Source organism: Fragaria vesca, linkage group LG7, assembly GCF_000184155.1.
Source record: "Fragaria vesca subsp. vesca linkage group LG7, FraVesHawaii_1.0, whole genome shotgun sequence".
Lineage (NCBI taxonomy): Eukaryota > Viridiplantae > Streptophyta > Magnoliopsida > Rosales > Rosaceae > Fragaria > Fragaria vesca.
Genome location: NC_020497.1, coordinates 22,958,068 through 22,969,980, shown reverse-complemented (window position 1 = coordinate 22,969,980; position 11,913 = coordinate 22,958,068). Strand labels below are relative to the sequence as shown.

The following is an 11,913-nucleotide window of genomic DNA, read 5'->3' as shown; positions in this document are numbered from 1 at the left end:
CAGGAAAAAAAAGTGTAGGAAACATAGTTATGAAATCGCAAGAAAAACATAAAAGGAGGGGGAAAAAGGGTAAAAAATGCAGACGAAAAAAGAGGAAAAAAAAGGGGATGAAATGACAAGAAAAAAAAAAACAAAAAAAAAGGGAATAAAAAATGAAGAAAAAAAAAGGGGTGAAAAGGAGGAAGAAAAATACTAAACAAAGAAGGCTGTGGGCCTCAAACTTGAGCGGTAGAGTTAAGATGAATAGTCTTAACCAACTATGCTACAAGAGCATATGTTAACATATCAGTTATTTTTAATACTTATTACGTATTTATATAAATAAAAAAATTTCAGAGGCCCCTGAAAATCAAAGGCCTTGTGCGGCCGCACACATCGCACGGCCCAAAGGCCGCCCTTGTGGATCAAGCATCTAATGAAAACACAGTAGTGTTCACATAATAGTGACCAAGGAAATCATGGTCAATCACCGTTGGATGTAAATCCAATGGTGGAAAGTCTTATTTTAAACTGAAGTTGTTTTGTTTTCCACATTTAGATCTACATCCAACGGTAATTGACTATAATTTGCTTGGTCACTAGGTGATCGGCCTTGTGAATACCACTGATGAAAACAATATTGTTCACCTAATCAACAATTGACCAAATTAATTAAGGTCAATAATCCCCCTTAAATTTACATCCAAAAACAACTAAACTTCCTAATAATTCTCTCTGCCCTTCCAAAAACAGGTTGAGCGTTGTTTTCTTGGTCAGTTGATAACCCTGTGAACATTTCTGCCCGAATATTAGAGATTACATATACACACTTTCTATACTCAAGAAAAGAAAATTTATGATTGGCCCAAACAGTGAAAGGGAGGAGCCTTTGGTGGGCTTAAGAGTTGCACGGATCAAAAGGGCGTAGAGTTTCTGGGTTGTTTGGACACATTGAGACGGCTTGTAATACAATGCAAAATATAAGCAGCTAGACAGCTACATTATTGAACATGGGAAATGGGAAGAGATTGATAATGTGATAGAGACCTCCAAAGAGTGAGAGGTCCCATCCTATTTCAATTTTTTGTGCTCGCCAAAACCATGCGCTGCTTGTAACACATTATTGAGAGTGAGAAGAAGAGAGACTGCAACCCCCCAAAATTAATTTTCCTCCATGCACAAGTTACTTTCAATTACCAAATTATACGTATCAGACTGCAAATAAGAAAGAATCCAAGTTCCAACATTTTTGTATTTTACCTTAGTGTATAGGTCGATCCTAAGCCTATAGGATAATAATGATATCAACAATTTTTAGGTGAATCATAGTCTTCACACCAGAAAAATGAATAAAGGATTGTCTTCAGTCTTCAGTTGCAGTCTGTAGTCTGCACAGAACAATAATAGAACCCCATTCAAAGCAAAACCAAATCTATCCAAAAACCAAAGGCAGCAAAAGTGAAAATCGCCAAATGAAGCAATACATGAGGCCCAATTAGTGTGTGGGCTTGAATTTGAGTCAGTCCAAATACATGACTTAGAGTTAATTACCTACCCTTGATGCAAGGGCGTTCACAGTGCTTTGCACTTTTACATGAATTGAGTTCTGGAGATTGACATGTATGGAGGCATGTAGCTGAAACTGACATGTTACTCTTCATTGTTTGGAGACTTTAGGTGCCAATGTGAAGAAAACTTTATACTCAAGGAAGATGCAAACTTGACTAAAGCTTCATTAATATGGCATTTCAGATTTCGGAATAGTTTTGAAATGTAAAAGTCTTGATTTTACACTTAAGATTAATCAGATACATGAAACTGGCAGGAGTGCAGGACTTGTAAAAACAACTTTCAAAAGACACAGAAAATCACTAATTTGGCCCTCTACATCAGTCGAATACATATATATGAAATAGGGTATGCCCGAAGAAAGAGCATTGTTTATTTCCTTGCTTATGGCCAATATCAGCTGAGATGTTGGTGTTGGTTTTCAGAAGATGACACAAAACTGTGCTATACATTTATTCACAGCGCATCGCTGGTGGTCCGATGAACAACCCAGTCTCCACCTGATCTGAATTACTGATTGTTTGGCTGCTGCTACTTTGACTACTGTTCATCCAGTTATAAGTTGCTGCCCCAACTTCTTTTTCTTGAACTATATGTTGCTGCCAAGGCCTTGCACCACACTGATTAAGAATATCATATCATCTAGTGCAGAGAAGAATGAATCACAGGCATGTTTATCTGTATGTTAAAGGGTTAAGCAATTGACTCACCGCTATGTGAAGTTTTGTATTCTCTTCTAAGAGGATCCTCTCCTGGTGTTAGGGCAAATAATATTGATAGATGGTATCAAAACTGCATAATTGAAGCACCACAAAACTAAAACAAGCATAACTTATTGTCTGAAAAATAGAGTATACCTTCGCTTGGAGTCGTTCTATTTGTTCCATGAATAGCTGACCCTGCAGGAAGCTTGCAGTTCCAGTTAGGTATATAGTCATCTTTGGTTGAAGAAAATGGCAGAAAAATAAAACGCTGACTACCTTTCTATCTCGAACAATGCGTATGCTTCGCTCGAGCTGGCTACTTATCTGATTGAGTTCTTGAGCAGAGCAAGAATCTAAATCATGTCCCAAAAGCCTCCTGAGAGATAGAAATTTTAGACTTTAGGAAAACCTAGTCTTAATGGAATGTCAGATGTGAGTGCAAATGTACATGAGAAGATCAAACTAGCCAAGTCATAAACCGTTGAGAAGCTTCTAGGATCTCAATCTTCTTGGCCATGTCAGCTGATTCATGCTTCAATTGCTGTACTTGCAAGATATTTAAATTACTATCAGTCGACAAACAAAAATGGAAAAGCATATGGCCAGTTGGATTATACATCCTAAACCATATACTGATCCATTTGTATAGGAAATATTTTCATTTTAGGGTTGAAAATCTTGCAAACTAGAATGAAAAATGTGTGCTGCTGAAATTACTTTAGAATTTTAGACTTTAGTTGATTAGGTACTGTTCGACTCTCGGTGTGGATTTGACATATCACACACAGAGTCAACCTAACACCTACTCAGTAATAGCATACAAATACTAGTGTACCGGCTACATCTAATTGCTGTATATAACGAAGTATAAGTAACTGGTTATGATTTTGGTTTGCCTTCCACTTAGCTTTGAGGGGTTTTGAATCATGTCCTCCGACTTAATTTCTGTAAATATCTGTTGTTCTCACATACTTAACTAAAACATAAAGAAAAGAGTAATACTATCTTTCCGCTGTAAATAGTCTTGGATTTTACTATCAAGGGTCTTATATAAGTAATCAACTAAATGCTAAAGGACCTTTAATAGATGTTCAAACTCAGAAGAGATGTTGAGAGGTTCTAACCTGCATATACTGTTCCACTTCAGTAGTGTTGGTCTGCGCACCTTTTGCATGTTTATGGTATCGTTTTATAGTCTTTTGCATGCTGATCCATCCATCCAAAACACATAATGTCAAAATCAATTAAAGCTGATAAATCAATCAACTGAAACACAAAACATAATTCCATTTTTCTACCTGATAATCAGAAGTATTCCCGAAAACACAGTTTATAACTTTGAATCTTAACATGCATACCACAATCATTCCACCAAAACAAGACTTTCAGTTATATATCTCATAAAAGTTACCATAATAGTCGGTTACACCATTATATAACCAGATGAAGGTTAAAAATATATCTACAGACCTGAAGTACAAAAATATCAAATAAGCTTCTAGCATCTTCTGATGAAGTAATGTGTATCAAAAGCTTGCTCATAGGGGTTCAATATTTGGGCTAGAAGGGTTGATTTTCTTCGTCTAAATATACAGAAATCTAAAAAATTTGCATATAGAAGGATGATCTTACACATGAATGCATATAAACTTCAGAGGTGCAGTTCAATTTTGATCATGTTTCCTTTTAGTGAGTAACCTATATCAATTCTAGTGGTCAGACTTGATGATGATTCATGAGAAAGTATTGGTTATAATGATGTATGCAAAGCAAGCATATGGGAAATGTACAAGGTGGTTATTGAATATTGACTATGGGCACTGTACAAGATGGTTATTGACAAAGGGAAATGTACAAGGTGGTTATTGAGCATATGCCAAGACATTCAGCTCAAGGGTTGCATGTATGCAAAGTAGTCCATGAAATGATGTATTAATATGATTTTTTGGGACAAGATCTGTGCATAGCTTACCAGAACTTAACCACAAACATCAAAACAAATTAAGACCGAATGTGATTCGAAAATCAAAAGCATGAAATCTGGTATAATAGTACTACATAAAACCTAGATAATTCAGTTTAGCAGACATGATATAATGCTTCTTCAAATCGCATTATACCATGCACTAGTATGAAATCATTAATTACTTCTCATATGATATATATGTACTTATGTAGTACTTAATCTTGATTAATTAATGTAACCAGATGCAAATCAGTACTCACGGATGCATTTTATATAGGGATAATTTTAGGGAAAATCAATGGAATTGAATTTGCAGCTGGTTCTCATAAAAAACAACTGCTAAACCCGATGGAATAGGAAATCAAAGGAGGAAAATAGAGTGTTCCATCTCCCAATTGAGCTGAATCAAAGGACAAAGGGGGCCAGAAAGTTTATAAAAAAAGATCAGATCGAGCAATCCTATTGCATCTACCCAGTAAATTAATAGATGTACTTGATATACTAGAACACACTAGCTACTGATCATATACAGTGTTATTACAACCCTCCTACCAACACCAAGTACAACACGCCCATAACTTTGTGCTCAACACGCCAAAAGTTCATATCTACATCTATTTCTAATAATCTGTGTCCTTCAGACCTTCACTTATATAGCTAGGATGGCTACACGTAGCGAAGCACTGAAGCAGCAGCAGCATATGGATTACAGAGAAAAGATCAAAAGAAGAGGAGAAAAAACAGTCGGGGTTTCAAGTTTCAAAACTAATTTGGATAAATTAACCATGAAACGTACTCAGAGCTGGAAAACTCATAGAGCCTGCCCTTCTGAGAAAAGACGATGACCGCAACTTCGGCATCGCAAAGAACCGAAAGCTCATAAGCCTTCTTCAACAGCCCGTTTCGACGTTTAGAAAAGGTTACCTGCCTGCTTGTCGCATTTTCAATTCTTTTCATCTCAATCTTCCCTCTCACCATCTCCTATACACACATCACAACATCACCATCAGATCCCTAAACTCTTTCAAAAATTGATAAACACAACAGTATTAGAAATACAGACAGGGAAAAAAAAGAAAGAAAGAAAGAACAAGATCGAGTTAAAACCTGGACAGTCAGAACCCAGGAAAGGTTTAATCACTCAACCCCCAAAGAATCTCGATCAGAGATGAAAACCCAGAAGCAAAACCCCAGGAAAGTTGTCAGCTTTAGGTTTCTGGAAACATGATGAAGAACCAGTAACTTTTCAGCTAACAAAGGACTGCTATCAAGTTACACAGATATGGAAAAACAGATCAGAAACCCTAGCTAGAGCAGTGCAGTGAAGGCAAGAATGACTTTTTATCGTTTTATCCTATACTAGAAATGTTGATGATGTACCAACCTCGATATTCTGAGGCCACACAACCCTTTTTTTCCATTTTCATCAATACCTCTCGTCCATTATTCTCCATGTCTTTCCCTGCTTCGCAAGTTGCTTACCCCACAAAGCAACAAATAATTGCAACAAAAAAAAAAAACCAAGAAGATGAAATAAACAATTCAGGGATGCTCGAACCTCTCGTTCTCATTGCTTATCTTGTTTTGGCAAAGAATTAAAAGAAAACAGAAAATAGCTGAAATGTTTCTCTCAAAAGTCAAAAGTCAGATGAAGAAGATTTTTTTTAGATCTTTATCTTTCGATTTTCCCTTATTTAAATTTACATCGTACAATGATGTCCTGACTGGCCAATAGGAGCGTGCCAGCGAGCCGTCTGTGGTCAGCACGCTCTCGTCATATTCCCCAATGGGGGACCGTGTCACGTGGCTAACCTTGAGTGGCGCGTTAATTTGTACTTTATTTTTTTTTTTTCTAAGTTTTAAATTCATACAAAACCTAATGTCTTTGCTGGGGAATACAGTACTTAGGAAAGACGTTCTTGGCGGCAGAATATGTAAAGAGAATTCGAGGATGAAGAACCAACCAGAACCAGAACCAGGTCAATTTCCATTTGCTGGAGACGATATATGAAATGAAACTATGAAAGTATTCTTTTTTTTTTTTGGGTTACAATATATGAAAGTATCTTTGGATCGATCGGCTGTGTAGCAAGGTCAAATGTGTTTGTTTGCAAATTATAATATCTTGTTAAGTGAATGCTACTTCTTAGTTGAGACATTATGTTAGTGACAGGTATACTACATATTTTTTTCATCAATAGATAGATTGAGATGAAGAAACTTACAAGTTTATGTGTTTGATTGTTTTTATCGCGTTACGGTAAATTTTTTACTCAAAAAGAAAGAAGGTACTTACAATTGAATAAGACTCGCTTGCTATCATTGATCACATAAAATAGTATTATGTTATTAGCATCTGATCGACAACGAATAAATTGTTATTTCCCTTCTTAGATCATTTTAAAATGCCATGCCAATATTTCACTTAGAGTTGGTGTATTGATGAAGTTACACTGGTAGATGATGTCCCAAATGAGACCCTTCCCTTCTTCCCCAATAAAAACATAGAAAATGTTTCACCTAGCCTTTTACCTTATTTATCTAACTGCTACTTGAACAAAACATCATGAGCTATACAAAAGTGAGGCTATATATCTACATATGTAGCTAAAGTGAATAAGATGAAGACAACTTAGTAAATAAAGTGATGAATCCATTTACAATCCTTAGTGGTGCAATAAGATCACAAAATACTTGAATGGAGTCAATAGATAGTGAAATATATATTATTCAATACTCTAATAGATTGTGAAGTATGATGCGTTAAGAATTTATGATTACATGCTATTCCAAAAAAAAAAGAAAAAAAAAAAAAGAATCTGATTCATGGGCGGTCCATCAAGCCCAAGCTCAAAGAGCTCATAGCCCATATAGATGGTGAATAATAAAAAAAGAAAAAGAAGAGAGGTCGCGTATGGCTGAAACAGAAACAAGGAAGAGGAAGATGGGAGAGAGAAGAGAAGCTGATTCCAGTTCCAGGAAAACTACACCAAAGTGGCCAACAGTCAAATCAAAGCAAAACATTCAGATAACCCGTCTCAAAGACAATGATCTTTTCACTGTAAGAATCCCATTCCATTTTTATCCTCAATATCCTTGCATCTATTCTGACCTTCCTTTACAAACTTCAATCTTTGTCTGACTTTAGCCTGTTGTTTTCAATTTGTTCAGGTACCAAATTTCTTCACATCTGCAGAATCAAAGACTTTTGTTAAAGTTGCAGAGTCTATTGGGTTTGTTCACCAAGGAAGTCTAGGCCCAACAAAAGGTGAAGCTTATAGAGACAATGATAGAATCTCTGTGAACGATCCTGTTCTTGCTGATACAATATGGAATTCTGGGCTCAGCAAATTGTTTTCTGACATCAAAATTCGACGGGAGGTTGCTGTTGGCTTAAACCCAAATATCAGACTCTACAGGTTGAATATGCTAGAACTCATTACATTCATGCTTTGAGAATTGCTTCTCTGTTTATATGATTTGAATGTTTGATTTTTGTTGCATTTTGGGTTCATAAAGTTTGTGGCTTTTTGTTGCAATGGATCTTAGGTACAAGGCTGGTCAGCGATTTGGGAGGCATATTGATGAAAGTGTTGATCTTGAAGATGGAAAACGCACACATTATACTTTGTTGATATATTTGAGTGGTGGTTCTAAACCGAAAGCGAAAAACGATGTGAGCAGTCCTGAGGATTCATCCTCTGAGCCTCTGGTTGGAGGAGAGACCGTCTTCTATGGCTCAAGGAATAGTGTTGTGGCTGAGGTAGTAGGCTATCTTGTAGTCATACCATGTTGATGTTTATACCTTTTTAATTTATGTTCAACTTCCGTATGATGTATAATCTTACCATTTTGGAAGGTTTTTAATTAGAGCTCTATGGATTATGTATGGCTTGTTGATCCTGCTTAATATTATGCAGGTGGCTCCTGTTGAAGGGATGGCTCTTCTACACATTCATGGGCACAAATGTTTGCTGCATGAAGCTCGAAATGTTACTAAGGGTATCAAGTATGTGTTCCGTTCAGATGTTGTATTTGCATGATGTAAGTACTTGAAAATTTTCTGATATAAAAGAATACTAAAAGAATGTTGTAGCAGAAATGTTAATCATCGATTCATTGCTGATCTGAAGTTTCTTTGTTCTTCTGATGTTACATGCTCCCAAAGAATACCTAAATAAACATTTCATAAAGGTCACAGCCATGCATAAAAGAGTAAACAAATGATATACTCTATCTAAATACTTGTTTCTGGTTGATAAACCAGAAACAGAAACCATTAAAAACATTCTTGACAATAGGGAAAATCTTAATACTGGTCTTGTACTGCCTTAAGATATGATAGAAGCAGAGTGTACCACCGCCTAATTCACCTCATATATGTGCTACAGTGGCTCAGTTTGTGTGACATTCACTTTAGTATCTAAGACAGTAGTTTCCTATCTTGTGAGTCGTGACATCTGTGTGCGAGAGAGGGATCGATAAGAAATACAGATGGAAGCACAGTGTATATTACTAATGGGGATCTCACCACATGTGCTATTGTGCTGTAGATATCCATGTGATAGCACCCAAAGTAATTAGCACTTGTATTTGTGTGGTCCATTGACCTCCACTCTGAATGATTCTTTCCCCAACTCCCAGTGATGATGGTGCACTTGGTTCCACTTTAGTCTCCACGACAGCAGGTGCATCTATGCTGACATAGTAGGTTAAGTTCCAATCCCAACATCAGTAACAGCCCTATGGAAATTTCCCCTGATTCTATTACCATCTTCTGTAGGTAGAGAGAAGGAGGGGTAGTTAAGGTCCCATGCCCTGCCAGGCTTGGTGTTCCTGCAAAGAATATTGTTACCTTTTATTCTCTTTAGTGTAGTGGTGTTGTAGCCTAATCTTTCTCAGATGCATAAAAAACTATCCCCAGGATCAAGTGCCTTCATTGGGTTGAGAAAACCAGATCCCCACTTCTATTTCTTTGTCATGTAAAGTTGTTCTGAAAATTATACTAGCAAAATGATCAGTTGAAATCTATACCAGCGGCCATGAGTGCAGATTTGATTGCGACCAGCGTAGGTGCTTGGCCTTCACAATAGCTGCTGCTTCTGTTACCTGTGGGCAAGACATTGACGTTCAGTCTGTGAAGTATTTGACAGTCCTTGCGTCCTCTTTGTTAACTGAAGCTTTTGCAACAGGTGACCAAGCCGCAAGGATATAACTCATATAAGCACCTGGTGCGACGAGGTCAGGCTATTAATTTTATTCAACTTGTGAGAACATATATGAATGGAATAATGCATATGGTGAAATAAAGTGATGGTTTTCAGTCCAAGAAAATGCTCTCTTTAGATTACCAGGCACCATTTGGTGAGGGTCCTCTTGATGATAAAGTGGGTACATACGGTGCCTGCAGAATCTGTAGATCCTTCCATTTTTCAGTAACCCGAGTACTTGCCTCTGGTTAACTGAGGTTTCAGTGGTTCAAAGTAAGAAACCAATATATGTTGCTAAAACTGTGGTAAAGGTCGACTGTGTTGATTATTTACCTGATACTTCCGTTACTTCCGCAATTTCTTCCGGATTGATAAGTGTTGTTGGAACGGGAAAAGAGAAGGCAGGATCAACAGATTGAAATATTAAAAGGTGATGATACCTGTTCCGTCTGCATCAAGAATGCCAGCACCATTTGATCAATAGTCACAGTCTCACAGAGGAACAATTCCCCCCTTTGGTGTTTATATAAATCTCAACCCACTGAATCTATAATGCCCATAGTTATGTGTCCTTCCCCATTATATGGTTGAAAAGTTGTCGCCGGGGAGTCCCAAGAAGACCCATTATCTAGTATTCTAGTTATGCTTGTTGTGTGAAGCTCTAGACGAGTGTTGGAAATAACCGAAACTATCCCTTCCATCTCCTTAAGTTTAAACTCAATCTCGTCATGAAAACATGACAACATAATCAACAATCATGCATAATTTCATAGTATAACTGCACGAAAATTCCACAACCTGATACTCTTGCAACTTCCTCATCCCGTAACCTAGCTGCAAATCCATTGAAATCCCTCCATAACTGTAACTTAGTGATTCCTTTGCAATGTCGATCATGACTGCAAATAACAGTAACAAGTAAATGAGAGTGGTCTTATTCAATTATGTATAGGTTATTTCTCAGCTTTACAACCTTCCAAGAAAACTTTGTAGCATGGAATGATGCTTGGATTCGCACATTTTGATTCACTTATTGTCAAATGATTTGGAGTTTGACGTTCAGACGAATATTGGTGCTCGTATATATTGTCTATTATCTTTTCTTGTCAGTGTTTCACATACAAGGACATGCAAGTATACCAAAAAATAAACAAGTTTAGTTTATTCTCATAACAAGATCAAAATTACATTAATTTTGAGTTATGAATGGGGGAATCACACATACATGTAACTGATGTAAGAAAAAAAGTCTTTGGGTTGTTATTATTACTCTCTTTTCTCTGATCAGTTTACCACTCTGCAATTCACTCTCACTTCTCCATTCTCTATCACCCCAACATTGCCTAGCTTCACCATAGAAGCAGCAAACTCTTTAAAGAACAAACTTTGATCTTTGGCAAACGATTCCACAATCCATTTAGTCCTGAAATCACGAAACAATGCTTGGTCCGATCCAAACACTCCCTTTCCTCCTATCAATTGCTTGTAATAATCATTATCGAAGATCGAGGACGTCGAGTCCAACAACTCCCCAGCGCTGTGATCCCTGTTTGGTTTAGGGCATTGTTTTCTTAGCTTTAGAGCAAACTCACTGTCCATAGTCGGGTCAACATCATGGACCGGACTAAAATTGCGAAGACGAGCTTCGAAGGAAGAACAATGCGAAAACCCTAGAGTATGGCCACCGGATAGAGCTACCAATTCCTTGACTCCTAAACCTCTCTTGGCAAAGCTTTGAATGAGTTGGCTTACGTTGAAGGTTGGAGCTGGTAGGTTGATGGTCTCGTTTGCCCTCGACACCCTTCCATCTTTTCTTCCTTTTAGCACAGTCCAATATGGCCCTCGAGACTAACACATCATTTAGCGAACAAATAGATTAGTAACTTTAGTCTTTAGCATTAGCGATAGTGTGATAGTTAAACGCAGACATGATCGACTATATATACTGAAACCTACCATGGTTACTACATCTCTTGCAGCAATGCCTATGATATCGGCACAAGAAACGATATGTGGACATGCGGCTTCTAGCTTAGCTTTGGCCTCGTCGATCACGTAGAATGATCGGACTGAAATGTTGGGAGGGCCATCTTTCTCTGCTTGGTTCCCTGGGGTTGAGTCGAGCAGCAAGGACGCATCACAACCCTAATCAACAAGATTATAAGAATGAGTACGGTCAAAGAAAACACCAACGCATATATAAGCTCGATCTGCAAAGATCAAGAATGGAAATGAGGGCTAGATGCATAGGGCATAAATGGTATACCCTTATAAAGCAATCATGGAAGAACATCCTTAAGATGCGAGCTGGGACTTTAGGGTCATGCATGGAAGCATTGTATACCGTCTGAAATATGATTTTCTCGGCTTGTGGACATGTTTTATCATAATAGTGAGTATCGAGTGCTGCTCTTGATTGTGGAAGAGTACGTAAAAGAAGCAAAAATGTGCAGAATAGAATGGTTTTTGGTGCAAATGCAGCCAT

At 37.4% G+C, this 11,913-nt stretch overlaps 3 protein-coding genes across 3 annotated transcripts; 1 reads left to right on the top strand and 2 right to left on the bottom strand.

The window, feature by feature from the left end:
- Positions 1 to 1,712: 1,712 nt before the first annotated feature.
- LOC101305891 (MADS-box protein SOC1-like) lies at positions 1,713 to 5,617 on the bottom strand. Its single transcript, XM_004308079.1, has 8 exons — positions 5,326 to 5,617; positions 5,015 to 5,199; positions 3,377 to 3,458; positions 2,732 to 2,793; positions 2,529 to 2,628; positions 2,406 to 2,447; positions 2,259 to 2,300; positions 1,713 to 2,168 (listed from the first exon to the last, which is right to left on the bottom strand). The coding sequence occupies exons 2-8, from the start codon at positions 5,194 to 5,196 to the stop codon at positions 2,001 to 2,003; spliced, it is 678 nt and encodes a 225-aa protein (XP_004308127.1). The 5' UTR covers positions 5,197 to 5,199; positions 5,326 to 5,617; the 3' UTR covers positions 1,713 to 2,000.
- A 1,473-nt stretch (positions 5,618 to 7,090) lies between these two features.
- LOC101305606 lies at positions 7,091 to 8,344 on the top strand. The gene is made up of 4 exons (XM_004308078.1): positions 7,091 to 7,279; positions 7,390 to 7,637; positions 7,768 to 7,981; positions 8,139 to 8,344. The coding sequence occupies exons 1-4, from the start codon at positions 7,133 to 7,135 to the stop codon at positions 8,259 to 8,261; spliced, it is 732 nt and encodes a 243-aa protein (XP_004308126.1). The 5' UTR covers positions 7,091 to 7,132; the 3' UTR covers positions 8,262 to 8,344.
- Positions 8,345 to 10,712: 2,368 nt separating this feature from the next.
- LOC101301628 (peroxidase 66-like) lies at positions 10,713 to 11,913 on the bottom strand. The gene is made up of 3 exons (XM_004309191.1): positions 11,695 to 11,913; positions 11,385 to 11,573; positions 10,713 to 11,276 (listed from the first exon to the last, which is right to left on the bottom strand). The coding sequence occupies exons 1-3, from the start codon at positions 11,911 to 11,913 to the stop codon at positions 10,713 to 10,715; spliced, it is 972 nt and encodes a 323-aa protein (XP_004309239.1).

Bases quoted from the DNA above. Each gene is read 5' to 3' on its own strand.
- LOC101305891 (XM_004308079.1), bottom strand. From the start codon at position 5,196: ATGGTGAGAGGGAAGATTGAGATGAAAAGAATTGAAAATGCGACAAGC. The intron at 3,459-5,014 runs GTACGTTTCATG...TGGATGGATCAG, and splicing joins TATGAGTTTTCCAGCTCTGA to CATGCAAAAGACTATAAAAC. The intron at 2,794-3,376 runs GTTAGAACCTCT...TTGCAAGTACAG, and splicing joins AAGTGGAACAGTATATGCAG to CAATTGAAGCATGAATCAGC.
- LOC101305606 (XM_004308078.1), top strand. From the start codon at position 7,133: ATGGCTGAAACAGAAACAAGGAAGAGGAAGATGGGAGAGAGAAGAGAA. The intron at 7,280-7,389 runs GTAAGAATCCCA...CAATTTGTTCAG, and splicing joins AAGACAATGATCTTTTCACT to GTACCAAATTTCTTCACATC. The intron at 7,638-7,767 runs GTTGAATATGCT...AATGGATCTTAG, and splicing joins CCAAATATCAGACTCTACAG to GTACAAGGCTGGTCAGCGAT.
- LOC101301628 (XM_004309191.1), bottom strand. From the start codon at position 11,913: ATGGCTGCATTTGCACCAAAAACCATTCTATTCTGCACATTTTTGCTT. The intron at 11,574-11,694 runs GTATACCATTTA...CTTGTTGATTAG, and splicing joins TCCATGATTGCTTTATAAGG to GGTTGTGATGCGTCCTTGCT. The intron at 11,277-11,384 runs GTAGGTTTCAGT...ATGATGTGTTAG, and splicing joins CAAGAGATGTAGTAACCATG to TCTCGAGGGCCATATTGGAC.